This window comes from Sylvia atricapilla, chromosome 3 (assembly GCF_009819655.1).
Source record: "Sylvia atricapilla isolate bSylAtr1 chromosome 3, bSylAtr1.pri, whole genome shotgun sequence".
Lineage (NCBI taxonomy): Eukaryota > Metazoa > Chordata > Aves > Passeriformes > Sylviidae > Sylvia > Sylvia atricapilla.
Window position 1 is genome coordinate 21,583,738 of NC_089142.1, and position 24,255 is coordinate 21,607,992.

Below are 24,255 nucleotides of genomic sequence, written 5' to 3' on the forward strand. Positions count from 1 at the left end.
AACAATACACCCTCCAGGCTATTTCAGTGTTTTCTTCTGACAACAATTATTTTTACCAATAATGGGAATCCATAAACCTGATGTGACACAAGAGCAGTTAAAAGACTGCAAGCACTATATAAAGAGCAAAATAATAACATTCATTTGAAGCCCATGGGATAGTTTTTCCTTTGGCTTCATTATTTATACCCTGTTCTTGATAACAGGTATTTTTATACCTCTGACTGTTGCTATTGTCCATGTTGTTCGTATATCAAATTTATTCTTGCTACATTTCATTTTGCAGTTAGCTAGTAAATGCCAATTTAAAAACAAACTAAAAACATCTATATAGAAAATGACAGAGGTGTAATTTGTGTGTAATATCATCCATGTTTCACAGTATGCTAAAATAGAGGTATGTTACAAATAATCTCATTAAATCTATGCAATTTTTCTGTGTGAGTGACATGTTTAAAGTCTTTGTTTCATCAGCTTGGTTTGTTCAAAAATTAGTTTTAGAGTGGCACTGCATCTAGATATGAATACGTAACACCATGAAAATTGCCTGCCATTTAGTCCTTAAGTAAATGACACAGTGGCATCAGGGAAAAAAAAAAAAAAAAAAAAAAAAAAAGTGGGTGTTACACTTTATTTCTAGCAAATTTTCAAGCATGGTTCTTCTGGCTTACTAACGTAAGGAGAATCACAGCTATATTTAGCTTTATTTTACAGCATTATGTTTAAATTCCTTTCCTGACCTGTAACAGTGAAGAGTGATATTTCTATCTGTTCATGGGCACAACTGTACACATCCCCACCTGTAGCCTGTTCAGCTACCCTGGTCATTAAGTAAAAGACAAGGTAGATAGAGCCTACACATTAATACTGAAAATTTAACACTCATCCTATTTCTTATACTGTCATTTTCTCTATTCAGAAACATAATTAAGTTTTAAGTACTTGTAAATGCCCTAAAAATGAACATTTCTTAACAAGTTGGATAAGGAACACTAATTGAAATAAATTCTATCTTAAATCTAGCATTAAACATACAACACATTTTAGAAGAACATTGAAAGTTGCATTTATGTTTACATTATGTTCTACCCGTTTAAGTGTTACTACCAGACACAACAGCTAAGTTTGCCCAAGTATTACTGAATGTAAAGAAAAGCTTTTTCTAAGAAGATTTAGAACTAATTAATACTAGCAATATAATAGAAAAAAACATTCTCTTTTTTTATTAATATGCAGTGAGCTGATGTGTCAGACGAGGTCAGACAGATACAGTAACACGTATTTTTCTTCTAAATCAGTATGTTGGTTGGTTGCGGAAGATTTTAACCTTGAAAGCTACAGTAAATTGCAAAATGTACTCAGGAATTTAGGAGTGGTCAGAGGTAAACTAGCATACTCTTGGGTAAATGCACAATACAGCAAAACAAAAAGCAAATCCATTTTATTAAGTGTTCAAAATGGATAAACACCTTACACAGTCTAAACACACAACTTATCTTTCAGCCAACTTCATATACCTGCCTTTGTTCAAATATAAAGAAATTTGTGATCAAGTTCTCAACAGTACTTCAGTATCACACAGATGCTCTCCAAAACTTGCTCATGCATGCAGTTCTAACCATGGCAGGAAACCATTCTGAACTTGTGAAAGGAAAATGATGAAACCATAGTTCAAGGATTTCACACAGTCGTGGTTCTTCCTGATCATAACCTGCAGGCCAGATGCAGACTGCCAGGTCAATTCAGCTTTGCCAGCTTGCTCTTTTTTGCCCTTTTATTGGGATTAATAGCCTTTTCTCTACCTAGACATCTTCTGCACCAGCACTATTTTATTCAAACCTTTTTATTCCATGATATCATGTGATGACTACACTGGAATAAATGACGGCTTTACAACTGCCTACATGATGATGGCTGCTCATGCACTCAATCACATGACTGTCATATGCCTGGAACTACACCTTCTGCCTTGTAATTAACCATTAATCCATCCCGTGGTCAGGGCTACTTGTTCAAATGGGCATTTTTACCATGAGATAAATCATTCACAGTCACGTGACAGCAAAGGACTCAGTATGTTGTTGTGAAAAACCAGTTTTGATCCAGGAAATGAATATTTAATTTTGCTTAATTTGTTAGCAATTTTACACAAACTTCTGATCAGTGATTCAGGACTTCAAAAGAAAGAGGATACACAAAGCCAACCAAGTCAATTAACCAGTTTTACTTCATTCTCATCAGGCTCAACTTCAAAAACCTTTTATCCCCTTCTTTTTCTCAACTTCCTTGTGTCCATCTTTGTTGTATCAATGAGGTGAGAGGAAGCAGAGGAAGTTGGGGTGTGTGCTCTCTTTTTGCTTTCCTCCACCTCCCCCACCAATGTACTTGGCAGTTTACCCATCTTTCTCCTCCTTTTTGCTTCAGGTTTTCACATCACCCTGTTTCTGAATGTTTCTTCTCCAGTGTGGGTCATCCATGGGCTACAGTTGCTCAAGTCCTCTGCTGCAGCACAGTACTTTCACAGGCTGCCCACCCCTCTGAGGTGTTCTCACTCCAGCAAGTGTCATCCACTGGCCACAGTCCCTTTGGAGGTACAAGCCCTTTGGCAGGGAGAGCCTCCTTCCAGAGTGCCTCCAACAACCCCTCCAGCAGCACGTCTAGCAGCACGTACCCAGAAGCATCTCTCTCTGCCCCAAAGCAGTTGTCACTCTCAAATATTTCTGAGAACAAGCACCACATGTTCCTCTGACTAGTGAGAATTTTGACATGTGAGAGATTGCTTATAGCAGCTTCACAGGATGCTGTTTGTGGATGGCACATGCTAGCTCATGGCCTCCTCCCACACAGGTCACTACTCAGCCACATGCTAGTTAAACTATTAGCTTCGCACATGTCTAAAGCTATTCTGTCTTATCTAAGAGGCTACATGACCTGACTGAAAATTTCAGCATCACTTGTGCAGTATTTTCCATTCATTGTGTGGAAAAAAATCTTTGCTCACCCTCCTATGTGAATACCATCTTTTCCTATGTACTTTTTCACTCTATTTTTTAAAAGGGAGGAAACTATAGAGAAAAAAAAAAATCCTTCCCATTTCTATAACCCTTACCTGGCAACCACATCTGGAGAATCCCTACAACTGTGCAGGCAAAGGACACTTTTTAACAGACAGATTTAAGAACATCCTATAACTTTTGGTAATAGCATTAAATAAATGCACTAGCAATCCCTATTTTTTTTTTTTTGTGTGTGTTTTTTTGTGTTTTTTATTTTTTTTAGATCTTTTAGCACCTTTTAACACAGAATGTCAGATCATCTGGTTTCATTATAAAATTTCCTTATAAAAGTTATTTTCCTGTGAGCAAGCTATCTCTAACATGATAGTAAATGCAGAGGCAGTTTAAAAGCACTCTTAAATTAGTTCACATACCAGAAACAATGTTTCAGATGAAAAGCTGTCATTTTACTGAGATCAGCCCCAACATCTGCAAACATCCATGCCTGCAGTTGTATCAAATTATTCTATTGTCAGCAAGAAACACTCAATGACATTTAATAATGACCTTTTGCTCAGTTTTTCAGAAGTTTTACTAATACTCTATTAATGGTTATTGTGAGACAGGAAGTGCTAAAGATACAGAATCACCATGAGGTACTTTTTTTTTTTTATCCTCCTCTTTCCCCCATCCTAAAAAGAACTGCCTTAAGAATGGATGTAATGCAAGCTATAGATAACAACAAAGTGAAGTAGTTGAACACTGCTTAAATTGGGATTTAAATAGTCCATGGAAAAATGTAGTACAGTTTCTAACAACTATAAAGTTAGGAGTGTCAGTCTGTTTCTCTCAAGGGTGGCACAACTGACAGCTCAGCTGAAACGCCTCCAAGACTATTTCCATTGGAAGAGACCTACAACAATCATCTAGTCCTTCTTTCCAATTCAGGACTGACCAAGTTAAAATGTTATTAAGGGCATTTTTCAAATCCTTCTTAAACACTGACAAGCTCAGAGATGACAGGCTTAATCACCTCTCCAAGATGTCTGTTTTAAAGCAAGACATAATGTGTCGTGGTAGCACATATAAAAATTAATATTAACTGTCTTAGTTCTGCTCTCTAATTACATTTAGCAGCCAATGTGGGAATTTTATTCTTGTAAAAAATTAGATCAAATTGATTGTTAAAGTCACAATCTCCTTTTATTTCCCTTTGTCTACTTCATCCCAATATACTAACTTTATTGATAACTGTCTTTAAAATCTCAATTGACCTAATAAATTACTTCATGCATTTTTTTGTATTCTATAATGAGCAAAAAAAGACTAATTAATTAAAACCCCCTATATTTTTGGATGGTAGAAAGGCAATTGCTTTACTTTTTAAGGAAAAAACTCTGTACCACGGCAGCCTGGGTTATACAAAAATATAGGCTATTGTTGCTTAGGTGATGTCGTAGCAGGAACACAAGGATAAGACAGCCTGAAAAAAAAAAAGCCCAGTCTTCATACAGGTGATTGTTCTCAATATGCAGCAATATATCTGATCCTAATATTTTGGAAGACTCAATATTAATTCAGTCTCATATTATGACACTCTTTACCTATTGCATTAACTACAAGGAAATATGATAATCTGAGAAAAGAAATAAAGTCACAGATGGCATATACAGATTAAAAAAATGCCACTTTTTCAGAAAGTAGTATCATAAAAGCCATTAAATCTGAATCAGAAGCTAAAGTCCCTATCTGTCGGTTGCCCAAAACAGAATGTGAAATTAGGCAAGCAATAAGTCTTTTTTCTCTTGAGAACCTCCTTTTAGTTTTTGCCTGTAGTGTTGTCAACTTAGACTTCTCAAGCTGTATCAGAGAAGCATTCCATTTTCTATAGTAATTATCCTCTATTCTTCAGTAAATGTTTCATACTGCTGTGAAACAAAATTGAAATCAGCCCAGTGGAAAAGTAAATAGGGAAGAAGGTCAACCTGGAATAGAGGGCAATAAATAAAATTATTGACTTTGCAGACCAGATTACTGTATTCAATGTGAGAGTGGATGTAATTTCTGAAGCATTTAAGAGGCTAGTAAGCAGATGGTCATTGGAAGAATGATCACATGCTTTATAAGAAAAGAAAAAAATCTCAGAAAGAGCTTATTAAATACTACTAACTCATTAGCCAATATATGAAAACACATATAAATGTGCTTGGTAAAGCTCTAAAAATATATTAAAATCCCATGGTATTTAAATAGCTTCATGGTTTTTCTGAGTCAAAAAAAGTGACTTTGCCTAACTCATCTTGTGCTCTCATTTGTTAAAATCTATTTCTTGCAATTGATAGAAAACACAAATGTCTGAAATGAGCCATAGCATTGTGCTCACCTGCAGACTTCCTGTTCAGTAGCAATCTATGTGTGTATATATACATCTAATAGAATCATGGGGGCTTATCACTATGAATTCTTCAAAATCAACAAAAATTAACATTTTGGAGTGTTAACTCTAACATGTAAATATGTCATTCATATGCAAATGAGTAAAAAATCAAACGCTGAAAGCTCTTTTCTAATTCCAGAAGTCTGTAGTCTCTCTCTTTTACAGTTAATTTTGGATGATAAGGTTTAATGCGTGTGTGTAAGACGCTTTTGATGCATAATATGGGTATATGGGTAGATAAGACTATTTGGAGATCATCCAAAGTAGAATGTGCAGTCATGGTGATATCTTTCTATAAACATAGGAGGCAGAAGACTTAAAAATAAGTCCTAACCAGCTTCTTAAAACTGTGGAAATATTCTCGGGGTAAGACGATTCTTTCAATTAATTTGTCGTGTCAAACTAGGACCATGCTCCAGTCTTAAAAAAAAAAAAAAAAAAAAAAAAAAAAAAAAAAAAAAAAAAACCAAACAAACAAAAAAAAGGAATCTAAGAATCTTAAAATCTTAATAATATTATTTAAAACTATTCCAAACTACTTTTTACACTTCACTTTAGTAAAGGTGTGCAATGACTGTCTCATTAAGCTTAATGGGTATGTATGCAATACATGTAGTGAACTGCCCAGAAGTCAGTCCTCTTGGGACTGCATTTGTTGCGCATACAGGCGATGACTCTGTAATCAGTGCTACAGGTGTCACCAGACTGCATTCCAGACTCATGGATCAGCTAAGTGTACTCAGCTGCCCAGAAGAGGCCCAAGACAGGCTTGGCCACGCCGTGTCATTTTTGCATTTCAGCTGTAGCGTGCAGACATGCACATTATGTCTCCTCAGGTTCAGCTGGGTCACAAACAGACCAGCACATCTCCTACCCACCCTTCAATAAGGAAACGGCCTGATGGTCTATGCCCCAGCAATCTTCTCTCCAAGCTCTTCAAGAAGACAGAATCCCTTGCAGCCTGAACAAAACTCTTGAAAACTCAGCTGGGAATACTGAGGAAGACTAATACAATTAAGCACACTCTGAAACCCCTTGAGCTCACTCAGCAGTAAGGAAGGATTGCTGACTACTGAGAAAGAAAGACTGTACATTTTCAAGTCTGTGGGGCTGGACAGTATAAACACAGATGACGGCTGTTAGGAAGCCAGTCTACCATCCAGAGAAGTCCTTGAACTCTGGAAAAAGGTTAAGACTACACTTATTTAAAGTAATATATTAAGACTTATGCAGAATTAAAAATAATACAATTCATTAAATTGGCACCAATGTCTTCCACCAAAAAGTAGACAACTTTACCTTGGTAAACAAAGTGAAACCCTCTGGCTGATGCCCCACTCTTAGCACTGAATCTCAGAAGAATTTGATTAGATGTAGCCAAAGGCAATGTCTCCCCTACAAATGGAAACAGAAGATAAATACACAAAACAGAAAGAACAGTTATAGCTCTTCAATACGTAATCAAATGTACTGCTAAAAAAACAGTTTCATGTTTTCCTCTATAGTTAAAGAAAACATAAATAACATAATTGTGCAAAACTAAATTTGTCACTGCCAGAATAAAAAGACTTCATGATTCAACAAGAGAAACTTTCTGGAATTTATTGCAGCAGTTGGAACTAGAGCTCCAATAAACTACCTGACTGGAGGGCTCTGCTGCTACTTGGGGCTAAAATTATTAGAAAACTTTTTAGTTAACTCTTTTGTGTGACTGAGAGTTTTACTTTTCCTTGCAAAACATATTCAACAAGTAAAAGCATTTGAAAAATAGAGTAATTCATGGATCTTCATGAAATGTTTATCATTTTAAGACTAAAACTGAGAGAGAGCAAATCCATGACTTGTTTTATGAAGTGGCTTCAATAAAACATATGGTCATCCATAAACTATGTCACATCATTAAATTTCTTATGGCATTGCAAATTTTATTTCTGATTTGAGAATTAATAAAAATATTTAATATACTTTATCTCCTTTCCCCACATATCTGTCAGGAGTCATGATAAAAGTTCAATAATGAAACACTATAGACAAAATTGCAGTACTTCTACAATGACTCCAGTATATATGAATAATGATTTTATTCTCCCTGGACTTTATAAATCCATATTTTATGAAATTCTACAGAAATGAATGATGATTTAAAATATCATATATAACTAGGGATATAATTCTTTCACTTTGAAAAATTTTATATTACTGCAACTAGTGATTGCATATAGGGGAATCCTACCCTGAATCAATGCAAATCAGATATGTCACAAGGAATAAATCAGAATAATAAATAAATAAAAATCAGAAGTTCAAATTCAAATATTTTTAAATGTCTGCTGTGAAAACATACATTAGTTTCAACCTTTATATGATAGTTTGATGCAATAAAATTTGGTGCTGGGATGAGCTGTCTCTTAAACTTAAAAATTTGCTGAACTCTTGTCAGTAATTAAACAAATCTTAGAATTTTTTTGTGAACTCTTATTACTACACAAATAACTGGATTCATCAGGGGAAAATTAAGAACTGAATTTTTCATGTAATAACATGTTTACTATAAATCAAATAGATATGTTACATTCTTTTCCTATTAAATACTTCTCTAATTATTCAAAACAGAAACTAAGAAGCCATGAATAACCCTGTACTACAAAAATATTAAACTCACATATAAACTCATCTAAATACTAGAAGTGTTTGACAAACCACATTCATGGCTCTAGACATATAAAAAATATACTTACATATCACTGAAGATGAACACATTCATTATATATTCATACATTGGAAATTTGACCATGTTGAAATCCATATAAGCTTAATTATGATTTTGCAAGGTCAACATTTTGCTATAGTTACCTGAATGCAACAGCTGGCCTGCTTTTAGTCTAAGTGCATGTTTGCATACAGATAATTGCAGTTTGTAGATACAAGTAATTTGTGTTGAAATTAGGTATTCAGACTATGTAGATGTGTATTTCAAAAAGTGTAGGGGCAGAGAAGACAATTATACCATCCAATCTGCCCTCTTACATAGGGATGAGAATTTCATTCAACTATTTCTACACTCGCCTCAGTGATCAGTTCTTGCCTTACCATATGTTCCAGAATAATGTTTTTATTCAAAGATTCAAAAGGGCATTCCATTTCCCTTAGCATCCTGTTGCATTAAGTTTATTTCCAAAGTAAATCCATAATATTGTCCTGATTATCTTTTTCCCATACTGAGTTGTGTAAGAAATGTATACTTCTTTTCTTTATTAATTACCTGAGTGGGATCCAGACAGAGAACTAAGAAGTCTAGCCTGAGAGTTTTCTCCATCAAATAATTCTGCCACATCATTCAAAGCTGTCTGAAAATAGGCAAATTGTCCAAACACAACTACAAAAAAGAAAAAAAAATAAAAAGAAAAACAAAAGAAAAATAAAAAGATAGAGAGGAAAATAAATAGAGGAAACAAAAGAAGAACTTAGTCTTCAAAATCACATTTAAGAATGCATTTTTGTTTGCCTTATTTATTAATGAATTCCTGCATGAACTTTTCCAAGTTATATAATTGTCTAACATGATGAAACAGTCGCAAGATATTTTTTTGTTTGTGTTCATTATGTCCATATTTTTAATTGAAATCAAATTTATTAAATCATGCTTTCACCAAAATTGACCTCCAGTCAAGCAAGTCTTATTGCTTAGGTACCAACAAGTAAATGGAATATCTAAACAGAAAGGTTTGTACCAAATTACATTGTGAAATACAACAACTATTAAGCACAATCCATTATCACATATGATTAGTTGCTTACCTGGGTTTTTTCTGAGGAAGATTTTTAAACTTATTGATTTTTTATTTTTTTTTAATTTGCATTAATACATGTTTAATCAGAAGGTTATAAAAACTGTTAAAATATTAAAATTACCAGTGTGTTCCCAGCTTTGACATATTGCTGCACTTAATTTGCACTTTAGCTGTACATAATTTAAAATGTATTAATAAACAATTTAATATTACATCTCACTAATAAATATCAAATAGTTCACTGAATTCAAATATCATACAGCAATAGAAACATGAAGTAAAAACAAGTCAATAAAAATATATTTTTGTCACTCTAGCCACTTATGTTTTGTTTACAGCTGAGTTCTTACAAGTTTCATTGTACACAGAAAGTACCAAATGCATTTAGTTGCTGTGAATTAAACCTCTTGGTAAATAAATAGTAAAATGAATCTTACTGCTATTTCTCTGGACTTAGGCAAGACCTGCTTTGCAGAAAACTACACCTTACATACAATTGCTTGAGTTTTAGAGATTCTGTCCAAGTATTTCGACACATTGAAATAATCAGTTTTGTGATTTTTCATAAACATTTCTGGTACTTTCATGTAAAATTGCTTCCCTTCTCTCCACTGAACACCTTTAACAAATGTGATTCCGCTCATCTTGCCCTTGTCAAAACATGAAAAACAAAAAGTAACAATGTAAGAGTAATAGAAAAGCTTGTTTTCTGACACCTGATTTTACTTTGCAGGAAGCTTGAATGAATGATTATCCTACGATGATGATTAATGTGAACAATTAAGGTATTCAGGATATGCTTAGATAGCAAACATAGATGTCTTATCCGAAGTCAGTTGATTACTCTAGGAAGCAGTAAAAGGTTAAAACTCTAGAATCATTTTCCATGTCAGGAATATATTTACTTTTTACAAAAAATTTGCAATACTACGTAAACCTAAGGGTCATTACTACACATAAAGGACATTGGAACAGTAGTAAAATGATATTGATTGATAAATCAATAGAAAAACTCTTACCAAATTCTTTAGGGACAGTTATTGAATAATGGCAAGTCTGTCCAGCAGTGTAATTATGAGGATAATTTGGTGATAAAACCACTCCCTCTGATCCAGTATACTGCCCTCCACATGGTGCTAGAAACAAACACAAAGAAACACATTATATATTTAGAACTGTCTATACTAGTGAAGTTTGAAAAAAAACAAAATCTAAAGATCACAAAATGACACTTTACTTGTTTTGCTTTTATTTGGTTTACCTGTACTGAAATATCTAGATGTTCTTTCTCAGGAAAAAATTAGAGTACATGGAAGTTTTACTGGACTACAAGTATTCACATAGGACTGGAAATGTAAGTTATTTAATTGAATAATACTGTAAACACAGGCTTTAGGTTAGGTTTTCATTTGAATATTTGTCTGTATGTGTCCATGTTAAAATGGGTCAGGAAAATGTATGGTACTGCACAGAATTAAAAATGGCACAGAGGAATACATAGCTATGCTGACACTACCCTACACAGAATGCCAAAAATTCAGCTTTGAGAAAGTATGCTTTAATTGATTTATTTTCATATCTTTCTAGATGCTTAGGAAAAGTGCACATAGATTAACATATCAAAAAAAAAAATCTTTAGCTTCACATGTATGTAAAAAAAAAAAAAAAGCAGGAAGATGAGATAAATTTTTTGAGCTACAGAAGTTAGAAGATATATTTAAGAATAGTGGAGCTCAAATCCTCAAGACAAGTTAAGATTTATATGAGTAGTAGTTCTGTCTGTATCACGAGAAAAACAGCAAACAGTGTATGCATGGCAGGTTCCTCCATGTACAGGCTGTAAATGGCACAGTAAGGGACAGATGGAGGGGCTATTTTTAAGTTCAAATATCTCCTTGTGTTGGATATTGAGTAAACAGATTTCTATACACTGAAAAAAGAGTATTGCTGTCCCTCTTCTCACATTTAGGAAAGACCTCGCTTCCTATCAAAGTCTTCATTAAAATATAAGTCTTGTATTAAATTAGAAATCTTGTATTAAATTAGTTACATGCAATTCTGTGCTCTTTTTATTATGAGAAATTATTTAATTAAAACATTAACTTTTCACTAGAATAATGGATTGTTGTAAGAAGTTATCTTACCCAAGAAACCAATAATGAAATTATTTTGTTTATAAATAAATGGATAAATAAGGCTATTAAAGTAGTTTTAAGAAAGGAAAATATCATTTCACTATAAGAAACAAAGGAAATCAATGTTACTCTGCTGTGGGAATCTTGCATATAGCAGACTACAATCTCACCACTTCCTGGAAGCTAACTCAGAGGAGAACCTGTGGCCCAGGTGGACAGCAAGGTCATCGATGAGGGGCTGTGAAAGTGCCCTGTTACCAACCCCTGGTTCTGCAGAGCTGCTCGTGTGGAGCTCTGCCTAGTGAGTGAGACTGTGATTTGGACATCCTTGGCTCTTAGTCCTTACTGAGCAGACCTATTCTTTCTGCTCCCTGACAGGTCTTTAAAATCATGCTTGAAATATCTGCAAAAATTTGACTTCCTTATACAAAACGGCAACAATTAATAATACAAATCCATGTCTTCTCTTAGCTTCTTTTATGAATTATTCAAAAATCCAATGTAATGATAGAAGATGAGAAGTTTGATCTAAACAGTAGGCAGAACAGGATTATGTGGCTGAGGTGCAACTCAAATATCAGAAGGAATTAGTACATAGCATGAATTTAAAATCTTCATTTCTCTCCTTGCTTTGAGGATATGAGAAACTATGCCACAAAGTCTGATTACCATGTGAAATTCTCAAGTCATGAACATTTCATTTCAATGAAAGTGTATCACTTACATTTAATTTAGGACAAACTCTAAAGTTAAGTAGTTACAGAAATTTTTCCTTCTAAACTGTGTTTTTCTAAAATTAAAAATCTAAAATTTTGCAGGAGATTATTTTTCACCATAAATAAATTAGTACTTTATAGACTTTATTAACTAATACATGTTACTTCTTTTTGATTTTTTTTAAATTGTTCCTTATACATATATATTTATACACAACACAAACACTGAAGAAAGGAATAGAAGATAAATTAGTTAGCCACAGTTCTGAGATGTTATTTTAGTTTTGTGGCTCAGTAACTATAATTCTTATTTCAAGATGACAATTATTGCAGTATTGAGATGATTGTGATAGCTATTCTAAATAATCCTGAGGGTCTAAAGAATCTTACATATTACATTGCAATCATTACATGAATATGTGTTGATTCCAGAGTTTAAAGACATTTTTAAATACTTAATACATTATTGAATAAGCTGTAGTCCAACACTTACTTATTTTTTACCTCATTTTTTACATAAGATGTATGTATAGAAATAGTGTAAATAGCCTCAGGATCTGAGAAATTGAATTCACTGGATGGGCAAGGGAAATGCTAAGCAAACAGTACATACCATTACAAGATGGCAAGGCTCTGTTCCAAGCTGGCTTTCCGTCTGCACCAATTACACATGTTATAGTTGAAGGTTCAATAATCTTATATCCAGAATCACACTGGTAAGTAATAGTTGAACCAAGCTTAAAGTCTGTTCCAATTCTTGTGCCGTTCATGATGTTTCCAGGATCAAAACAAGCTTCCCGTGGCTTTTCTGTTAAAATGAATTACAGTAAATCTATATACATTTTCAATTTAAAACAACAAAACAAAACAAAACAAAACAAAACTATTATCAGTGGGGTTTTTTTCAGTCAGTTTAAATTATTCAACAACTTAATAATATATTATTATTGTTGAATCATGGATCATGGATATTTGCTTAAGACTGATTATCTGGAAGAGGTAATTATAAAGAAGCTGAGGCTGAATGACCTCAATAAAGTTTAGTATTTAATATTTAGAAGAAAAATGACCAGTTCTAGAATTCACCACCTCTATATGTATATTGGTGACGAAGGAAGATTGCAGAAAAAGTGTGTCTTCTCCAGAAAGGAATTGGGGACCTGTTTATCCAGGACATGAAACATGTAAACAACAAGTGCATGTAGTGATAGGACAAGGGAGCGTGGCTTCAAACTGAAAGATGATAGGTTTAGATTAGACATAAGGAAGTAATCTTTTATCATGAGGGTGGTAAGGCACTGGAATAGGTTGCCCAGAAGTTTTGGATGTCCTCTCCTTGGAACTGTTCAAGGTCAGGTTGGATAGGGCTTTGAGCAATCCAGTTTGGAGGAAGGTGTCCCTACCATGGAAGGGGAGCTGGAACTAGATGATCCTTAAGTCTCTTCCAACTCAAAAGTGTTCTATAATTTTACATTTTTTTTATAAACTACTGAATAATATACATAAAAAACCCCATTAAATTATTAGGCAAAAACATACTGTCCAGTGAGTACAATAACATTTTAAATACAAAATTCTATTCTTGTATCTTTTATTTTTATCTCATTTTAATTTCATTTAATTTTCAGTTGCATAGAGGAACTCATATCACACTGTGCTGAGAACAAAAAATAGGGACGGTAACAATGTGTAAAATGTATATGTACATTTTCAATCGTCATCTTTATCTCTTTTATCTTCTTCTGCTCAAAATCTCATTTTCTTTCCTTGCAGGTCTTGCAGACTTCCTGGAACAAATTGTTTCCCCATTTCTTTGATGCTTTGTTTAGACAGGGACAAACAGTCTAAGATTTCATATATGGCAATATGACAATTACTTTGGGAAGAAGAACCTTACACACACGGAGAATAATGCATGATGCTGGATGATAGATGAAGACTAAATATAAAAATAATTTTATACTTCTTTTTCACTCCTTTCTCTTTTATATATATATATATATATATATATATATATATATATATAGTATTTCTTAGATCTTTTTGTCCTTCATTTTTAACATGTACATCAGTACATTAATGTGGTTTGCTTCAATTGTCAAGAATAAGCTGAGGTAGCACTTCTGCTGAAAACCAGCTTGATAAAACTCAGCAAAGATTATAATCAAGCCACAGACAACACCTGTGACTGGAAAAGAAACCAATGATTCTTTTCGATGATTGTCTGGTTTTAATAAACAGTCAGTGTAACTTCGATGACTGTCTGGTTTTAATAAACAGTCAGTGTAACTTCGATGACTGTCTGGTTTTAATAAACAGTCAGTGTAACTCAATCTCTATCTAGAGACACCCCCTCCAAAAAAAAAAAATGCAAATACTAACCAGTAGTATTAATTAAAAAATGCATTTGTAGATTCAAATCAATGCGGAAAGGAAAATGTATTGATGTGTATTGACAAGAAAGAAGAAACAGTCAGGTGGTCTGACATTTTTTGCTATTGTCAAACTTTTTCCAAATGTTCCAAATGTTCCTTTTGATGTGTGTCTTCTACCTTTTTTTTTTTTTTTTTTTTTTTTTTTTTTTTTTTTTTTTTTTTTTTCTGGAAGATGCAAATATGCATAAGTAATGTGAAAGGGATTTAATGAAATAGGATTTCTGTGTTCCTTCACATATTAACAGAAAATAGTTTTTAAAACATACATTGATGCGTACAGGTATTTGGCACTTGAGTTATGTGTACATGCAGAAAAAACCAGATTTGAATCTCAATAATTACTAGGTAACATCTTTTTCCTTTTATTTAGTCTACAATGGGAACAGTACCTTTATAATCAATGGCGAATCCTGACATTCCAACAGAAGCATCACTACGAAAAGCCAGAAACAGGCTGTTACCACTGCTCTCTATTCTCTCAGGAGCCTGTGAGCCTTGAAAACTGCCAATTAGAGGACTGTTGGAATCTTCTCCTTCATAAATATGTAGAAAATCATAACTGGGTTCCATATTAAAACTGAAAAGAAAGGGGGAAAAAAATTAAGTCTTTGGGGTTTTTATGAGTTAAACATTACTGTGACGGTAGTTGCCAATTTTCTGCCTAACACGTTTTCTTCCCCAGAAATAAATGTCTTTTAAAATATGATTCACAGTAAAAAATTCACTGTGGAATTCTTTTTATCATTGATATTAACTCATTCAGCTTTCCAAAAGCCATTATGAATATCCTCCCACCTACCTTAAACACCTTTCCCAAGATCACAGAATCATGATTCAGAAAGACTGCCTCTTACCAGAGGACCAGAGGAATGATCTAGAAAAGTAGCTTGAATTAAAAATCCAGCTTTTAGTTGGCTGAAATGGATGATACTAAATCTACCCAATACAAACATGTATCGTTTTAGAAATGAGACATTTTCATATGAATAGATCATTATCTCAGAACTTTTCTTTGTTCTTACCCAGATGATATCAGACATGATAAACTAATGTGAATTAATATTATTTCTCACTAAATCACCTATTTTATACTGTATTTGACATTTATATGTTTTACAAAGTAAATATGAAGATAATATGAATAGAATTTCTTTTTAGAGGAATTTGAGATGAGTTCTGAGGCAACATAAAGATAAATCTCAGGCACATCTATGAAAAATACATACAGAGGAACACTGAAGAAAATATAAGAAAATTAAAACTACAATAAATTAATACACATTAAAAAGAGCAGGTAAAGACTCAGTCAGGTGAACAGATCTTTTTTTCTATTTATCTTTGTAGAAAAAAATAATTAAATACTTGTCTTTTTCCCAAGTGTGATGGTCAGAATTTTTCCTTCTATTATATCAATTAGTACTGTTAGATGTAAACTTTTCCAAATTGTGTAAGATAAAAAGCATAATACCTTTAGTTAAGTAATCAGCAAAAAAACATTTTCATAATGTCAAATGGAAACAAATAAAATGAATAATATTTGATGCCCTATTTTCAAGAAATAAGATAAGCCAGAAAAAATATTTTAGAATATTTGCTATGCCAGATAATTTTTAGTTGATAATTTTAGAAGTGATAAAAGGAATGGAAACCTAAAGACCAAAACCATGGAAAATCAAATTGTACAGAGCATTTATTTTCAGTCTTTCTGTAGGAAACACACATTTGACAAAAGATAATGCATCTTCCTATTCTCAGTCCACATTCACATCCTGTGCAGACACTCTCAAACCCAGTCCCTTGAGAATTGCACAGGCCTGGTTGTGCCATACTGCCCAAGAAGGAGAAAGGTTAGGTGAAATGAACAGAAAACGGTATATTAAGAAAGTAGATTTGGCAGATGTCAAAGAAACATTATTTCTTCTGCTCTCCATCATCTGCCAAAGGTCTTGGGAGTTTAGGGGGGTCCCTGTGCTCTGGAAGGTGGCCAATGTTGCTGCAATTTACAAGAAGGATGTGAGAAAAGAATCACAGAACTCCAGGCCTGTCTAACCTCAGCTACTGAAAAGTGTGTGTATTATTGGACTGCAACCATTCAGAAAATTTATTATAAGTATAGCATAAACAGAAAATTCTATTCTATTTCTCATATTGTACTCCCTACAATAATACAAACAAATCTGAGTTTCTTTCCTCTTATTTGAAATGGAGCATTTGAGTTGATTATTTAGGCAATCCACAGAAATATACTGCTTACTAAACCTATCATGCGACATCTCCAAGCATGTAATTACTGGATAACTATTCTCATACATTAATGCTATTTGATTGAATACCAGAATAACAGAATTACTGTATTTTAATTATGTAATGTCAATTTTTTAATTTGTTCTGTTCTTTAATTTTGTGTTTATCAATAGTTTTTAGAAAATACAATGCGGTCCATAATTAAAGAAACTAGATTTTTTTGTTTGTTTGTCTGTTGTTGTTTGGTTGTTGCTGTTGCTTTGGTGTTATGTTTCTCTTTTTTAGAGAAAGGGTACAAATATTATATAGCAAAATTCACAACATGCCACCATCTCTTCCTAAAAGAATCACAACCGATCAACATTCTACTGAAGTGAACAGCAGTGTTACCATTCCCAGTGTTACCATTCCCAGCTTGAAAATCAGAGTTAAAACACAGTATCAAAAAAAGAAAAAGAATTGCATTTGGATCCATAGATATAGCAAGCAAAATGTTTATATAAGACTGATTCAATTATAAATGACAAACAAAATGAATACAGCTATATCCCTGAACTTCAACTTGTAAAAATCTATGCAACACATATAGGTTGATTATGGAACACAGAGGAAATAATTAAATTATGATACAAAATTATGTCAGTGTCTTTTATCTCCTGACTAAGTAGAACAATATTTTTTTCTGATCTATGCATTTTAAGCAAAAGATATTTAGGCTATATTCTAAAAACCTGATAGAACTGACTAACAGATAGAATTTCCACTACACTTAAGCTTCGACTCATAGTTACAATAGCATAAATCAAGCATTTCTACAAATTGATATGGTCTTTCAAGGATTATTATTTTATTTGTCACAGAAAGTTTTGTTCTTTAGAAATATATTGGATAGCAAATGTACCATATAGCTATGTATTTTTCTTTTACATTATTTGGAACCAATGATACAGCACATATTAAATATATGCTCCAAGATGTAGCCAGATAATTTAATTAGACACTTTAAGAAATTATTAATACTGCCAATTTTAGATTCGACATTTTAAACCCTTTAAAACATAGTATTCATTGGGAAATGGTACCTTTTGAATATCAAGGCAATGACAAAGTCAGGGTTTACTTTTATTCTCCAGTCGCATTCTTTCCCAGGAGGATAAGGCTGCGGATAGTTAGGTGATAAAATAACTCCTGCTGGGCCTGTCAGGTTTCCTCCACATGCAGCTGCCACAATGTAAAAAGAAATAGGAATGTGGTCACATGTTAAGTTCACAAGCACATATTGGCTGTTAAGCAGGAGTAAAATGAGGTTCTACATTTACCAAATTTAATAATAATTTTAAAAACCCAGAACTTTCCCCTTCCTATTAGCAAAAGAATTCTATTTTCCTTTTTAAAAAGTGACCTCTGTTAATATTCAAAAGCAGTACAGGAAGAAATCCTTCTAAAGGAAAAAATATTAAGTTAAATAGGAAGTCCTGTATATTTTTTGGTATTAATCCTGTCTCTGTCATGCTGAAAATTTCTTATATACTGGAATGCTTTAAGAACTGGGAAAGCTCAATAGGGGGACTCAGGGTGCAGTTTCTATTGACCATAGATGTTGCAGAAACCAGTTTGATTCACTTAGTAAAACATTACTCAAATCAAAAAATCAAATACTTTACTTTAGTTACTGTGAACTGAACTTTTAAACAGATAAGGAATCCTACTCTCATAGACGACAATCACATCTACAAAATCTAACAAAAGTAAGTCTAACAAAAAAGTAAAGTAGTCAAGACAGGCTGCATCTACCTTGCCAAATCAACTAAACTAAGAGAAACACATATATAGTGCAAACCAGTTGTTACCAAGGATTTGGAATCTACACTAAACATTTTAAAGATTTTTTTTTTCAGGCCATTCCATTTATAAGTCAGCATTCTAAAGTAAGGAATATATGAAAATTTTAAAATGACATATAATGACTTTACAGAACTCTTAAGGTTGCTACTATTGTCATGTCTACACTAAAGATTACTTTAATCTGCTTTCCCCTTCCAAGTCACTTTGACGATATAGAAGAATAACAGTAACTATGTATATATTTTTGCCCAAAGGGATTCTCTTTCTTTCTTTCTTTCTTTCTGTCTTATTTCCTTCTTTCTTTTAAGTTTGTTTTGTGGGGTTTTATACCAGACTGTAAAGAAATACTGAGTGATTATAATTGGTAACTAAAGTAAAAATATTAATCTTCTAGACTTAGACACCATACTATATAATTTAATTTTTTCTTTAGATGTTTACTTTGTGAATTATTCCAATATGTTTAGTAAGCATTTTCATATTTCTTTCTACACTGAACATAAGGTATCCAAAAGACAGTATGCAGATTATGTGTTTCTCCAATTCTGTTACATGATATGGAGTCAGAGAAACTATCCTCCATTTTCTTGAATTTTTCACAGTATTTTTACTTTAGAGAAGCAGAGAGACTGCAGCTGTTTAAGGATCTACTATTTTGGAAAGTGCCTCTCCAAAATGCCTTGTAGAAAGAAAAAGCTTTATATTTATTCCAGTGATATTGTATCTGGGTTTGAGAATTTCTAAAGTAAGTCTTCATTTAATTATAAATCAGTAGGCAAGAAAATAACAAGGATTTTAAAAATTACTATGCCTAGCAGATAAATTTTCAGATGTTGATTACTCCTAGAAAACCTACATTAATGACCTAAAAAATAAAATTCAGCAAAACTTCTAAGCCTAAGTAATTATTGTCTACTGACAAGAACTTCAGTGAAATCTTTATACAGTCTAGTACTACAGATCCACTGTCTCCTGGTGCTATGGAAATATATCTAATTTCTTTCAACAACATTGTTGCTTGGATCCCCTTCTCTGCATCTACTTTTCCCAATAAGTATCTATCTTCCAAGGTATTGCAGAGGATGGGTATTTAATCTGTAAGATAACTCAATATTAAATATATATAAAACCACATTTTATATATATATATATAAATACTTTCAGAATAAATAATGAATGTTTATGTGACCAAACTATTACACAGAACATTGTAATGAAACCATTTCAACATGAATTTTTTATCCAAAACACCACTTTTGTCCACTAATTTCTATTTGACTTTGTAAACTTAAAACTTCTATGAAGTTTTAAGAAAAAAGTAAGAAAATCACACCCAAAAAATACTGTTAATCAAAAGAACAAGACTGACATTTTCTGTAAGTACAAAGTAACTGAGTTTTGCAGAAATCATCACTCCAGCATAAGTACCATATCCCTAGTAATTGAACAAGAAATCCAATCTGTATTAGTCCTAAATAGAGACTAACACATCATCCTAATACCTATGCATGTAGGGGGATCAGGTTGCCAAAAGAATCGGTTATTCAGTTGCACACATGTAATTTTAGCCTGCCCTTGCAGCTGATAGCCTGGGTCACATTGGAAGGTGGTGGTGTCTCCAGGTTCCCTGCTGTCTCCGTATCTAGTGCCATTCTGTGGTGTCCCAGGATCATTACAAGTTGATGCAATGGAAGCTGCAAGGGAATGATGAAATAAAAGAGGTAAGGTAAATAAATACTTATTATGAATCATTAAATGCACCACATGTCCACATTAGCATTCCAACTGGAGATACTATTATTTACTCTTCAGGTAATGCAGCTTGTCTCTACTTTTACAAAATTCTGCCCACTGAGATACATCATGATTATGTTGACTTACTGCCAGCATCTTTGGTATAAAATATGGACTGATTTTCTCCAGACTTGAAAGAACTACCAGGCTGTACAACTGGAAAACATGGTGGTTTTTCCCCTGTGTTTTAAATTTTCAGAGGAGAGAAAGGTTGGGGAAAAACAAAACAAAAGAAAATAAAAGAAACAAACAAACAAACAAAGAGTAAAATAAGAAACAACTATTTCAGACTCTTCAAGTGGTTTTATGCATGTTTTAGTATATGGGTGGTCACAGTTAATTCACAGAAATTGTAAAATAGCTTTATGGGAGAATTAATAGATTATTATAATTAGCACACTTAGAAACACAGAAAATTTGTTTGACATTCATAGTGTTTTGTTCTTGTTTCCATTTCAAAACAATAGATCTCATACTTTGTATCATTCCTATATGTAATTTAAGTAAGGGATATGGTAGGTTTTTAAACGTGGTGGACTTTTTTCCACTAGGAATTAAAGTTATAGCTATCACTACTAATGAGTACTGTGTAAGGATTCCCCAGGCATCACTCTGACAATTGATGTGACACCCCATAGTGGTGCAGTTTACTAAAAGTTTGTTTGGCCACAAGGGAATGAAATAATGATCATGACCTCAGAGAAGATTTTCCTTGTTTGTCAGACAACAACAGCTCTGAACAAAGGATTGCTCTAGTGCATATCTGTTAAAGACTTGTAATTCTTCCAAATAAATGAGCACAAGCCTACCTCTGTTATTAATTAATTGTCTTTTCTTAACGTATCTCTGAATAGATTCATTTTCTTCTTAAAAGGTTATGCTGTATAATATCTCAGCAAATAACACTTCCCCCATTGTAACTGTGTCAAGTATCCATCAATTAGAAATTGCATTCTAATATTAATTTCACTTTTAAAATTATCACAGATATTTATTAAACACCAAAATGTTCTGTAAACTTTTGGTTTTATTTTATGTATTTGAAACCAGTAACATTTTTATTGTGCCAAATATACTTGATCCTAATTAAATAGAACACCAGACATTTAAGCACTGACGTGTCATCTAGTAAATTGAACATTTAGACAGACTGTCAACTTTTCAACTTGCCTCCTTTCCAATTTGCTTTACTTCTCAAGATTCCCGAGAGATTTTGTAACTGTATGAAAATTACCAGTCTGATATTTCTTCATTTTGTATTTTGCAAATATCTGAAGGGTATAGAGGTCATATGCATTTATAAGTAATCCAGTTTTCTGTCACTACTCGTCCTTTATAACACGCAAAATATACTTTTTAACAAGTAAAACATGCATACTGTAAAGCAAGGAAAGCAATAACCAATTTTTAAGCTCAAGGATGGAAAATCAAACTGAATTACATAGCTAAATTTTTTAAAAATTACGGAGAAAAATTAGATTTCTGAAATGGCATAGCCAGGAGATGAGATATGAATGCCATTAAGCTGGAAAATAAGTAATTGCTGCTTCTCAGCTCTTGCATATGTGTTCTATGCCTTAAGCTTAGATGATACTTAGTGGGATATTAAGTAATTCTCTGTACAGATTTCCCATCTCTTACTGTCTCATCTGCTCAGAGAGGAACAACCTTCTGTGTGCATTTAAGATAGAACTCAGAGGTTGGTTCCAGAAGAACAGACAGCTGGGAAAATCACAGATTTCCAAGGAGTTATCAGACCTCCATATGTGGGCAGCCACTGTCTTAAGCCTCCCTGATTCTAATTAAAGAAGCTTTCACAATCCCACTTTGGATTTTTTTTTTGGTATTTGGTCCTCAAATTAAATTTCAAAGTTGATTTAAAATTGAACTAAAAATCAATAGGAAACTGCTTTTGAGAATATGACAATGTGTAGTTGCATGTCTATAGGCATGTGAGAAAAATATTAGATTTTTTGCTTTTATCTTTTGGCTTTTATCTTTTACTCTTTTTTTCGTAATATTTAGTTTATATTCTCTCACACCTCAAGGAAATAAAAACACAACCTTCATCCCTGGAATATTCACTATGTCTGTGGTAACAGTCATGCAAGCCATTTGCTGCAGTGTTGTGCTACACCATTAGTCCTAGACACCATGTTATTTCTAGTCCACGTGGTTATATAAACAATATAGACTTTTCCAGGCTTTTAAATTGTACAAGCCCTCCCTGTTTAGTGCATTATATTTGCATAATAATAAGCTTGAAAAGAAATTTTGCATATCAAAGCTGTGACATAGATGGATTTGCAGTGATTTCAGATGAACATTGTGAAAAGTCAAAGAATAATGTTTGTTCTCCAAAAAGTAACTCACATAACATGTGTAAATGTACAGACTAAGTACTGTGCAAATTGCCATCAATGACAAATTTAAATGTCATGTATTGTCCAAGCATGTGAAGTAAAAACAAACCCAAATGCCAACACAGCCTCTTTGTTAAAGTCTGGAGTAAAAAAGCTCGTAAGTTTAGAGATAACCACCAAAGTAACCTACAACATTCATTTTTTTGCTTAGTTCCACAGGAACCAAATGAAGAACTGCTACCCTCTATGAGGCTGAGAATGCCTTCCCCAGGCCATGAATTAAATAATGGATAGGAGTGCAATGACTGTTTCATTACCATGTTTTCATCACCATGTTATTGTGAGCATGAAATGCAACATTTATCATACAGGAAAAGACACTGAAATGTGAAATTATTAAGTTACAAACTAGTAAAGGGTTGAATTCTTGTGTCTTGTGTCCTTTTATTTTTGTTTTAACAAGAGATGTCTTAATGGATTTCATTTTTATTGAACTCAGAAATTATTTAGTTAGTAAGAAAGATACGTGATTATGCATTATGCATTGTAAATTTCTTTAAAAATTTATTTTGTGCTAGTTCCTTTTCCCAAAAAATTTAATTGTGCATCAATCGGGAACAACTGCATGATGAATTCTAGCAATGGAGATTGTCATGGAAATACTTATACTACTTAAATGTGGCAACTTAGGCCATTAGGCAATTGATTAAAAGTTATTTCAACAGTGAAGGAATAATTTTCAAGACAATTGTACTCAGTTCAAGATATGTGACACAGTTATTGTAAAAGTTGCTGCAGATAAATTATCAAATGGAATTGCAAAGCTAAACAAAAGCAGAAATCATTGCTTAAACAGATTTGTCATATTAAGCTCAGTGGCATTAGGAACAACAAAACAGCTGACAGTTAAGCTTTTGCCAGAGGAAGCAAGTTGTCAACAGATGTGTTAACATCTGACAGAATAATTTCCAAGTAATTGTAATTACAATTGGTGTAAGTTGCTTACTTGTATTATCATAATTGGTGACCTGTGTTGTTAAGTTAAAGACTTAGGCATCTTTAGTTATCATTGCTTATCTCTGCATATACTTCATGAGTAAAATTTAAAAATAATGAGAAAGCAAGCAAACAAAAGTAAAATCGAAAGTGGACTAAACCAACTATACAAATGCCTTGGTTTTGTAGCTTTACTTTTAATAATATGAGGGTCCAAAGTTCTTCTAATAAGACAGAAACATCAAAATAAATTGAGAAAAAGTGCTCTGCTACTTTATTAACATCTTGACAGCTATTTTATACTAAGAAAAAAAATCACATCTTTGCTTGTGTGAAAGCAGAGAAAGGCACATTTTTAATTAAAGTGTCTCCTTACACAATACTATACCTAAGAGAAATTTACAATACTGCAGAACCAGAGATAAGCATAGAAAATTATCATAGACAGGGTCTGACTCTAGAAAGATATCTCAATTTTTTTTTTTAATTTTAAGAAGAGTGTG

General features: G+C 33.0%; 1 protein-coding gene across 1 annotated transcript in view; it reads right to left on the minus strand.

Annotated features, from left to right (window-relative positions):
• CSMD1 (CUB and Sushi multiple domains 1) overlaps nucleotides 1–24,255 on the minus strand; it is a 240,209-nt gene that overhangs the window by 145,452 nt on the left and 70,502 nt on the right. Inside the window, exons 12-18 of the mRNA XM_066314261.1 lie at nucleotides 20,102–20,293; nucleotides 17,837–17,975; nucleotides 14,900–15,087; nucleotides 12,689–12,883; nucleotides 10,244–10,360; nucleotides 8,696–8,809; nucleotides 6,733–6,828 (exon numbers count right to left, since the gene is read on the minus strand). Of these exons, the coding sequence (XP_066170358.1) occupies nucleotides 6,733–6,828; nucleotides 8,696–8,809; nucleotides 10,244–10,360; nucleotides 12,689–12,883; nucleotides 14,900–15,087; nucleotides 17,837–17,975; nucleotides 20,102–20,293 (1,041 nt within the window). The remainder of the gene's footprint in view (nucleotides 1–6,732; nucleotides 6,829–8,695; nucleotides 8,810–10,243; nucleotides 10,361–12,688; nucleotides 12,884–14,899; nucleotides 15,088–17,836; nucleotides 17,976–20,101; nucleotides 20,294–24,255) is intronic.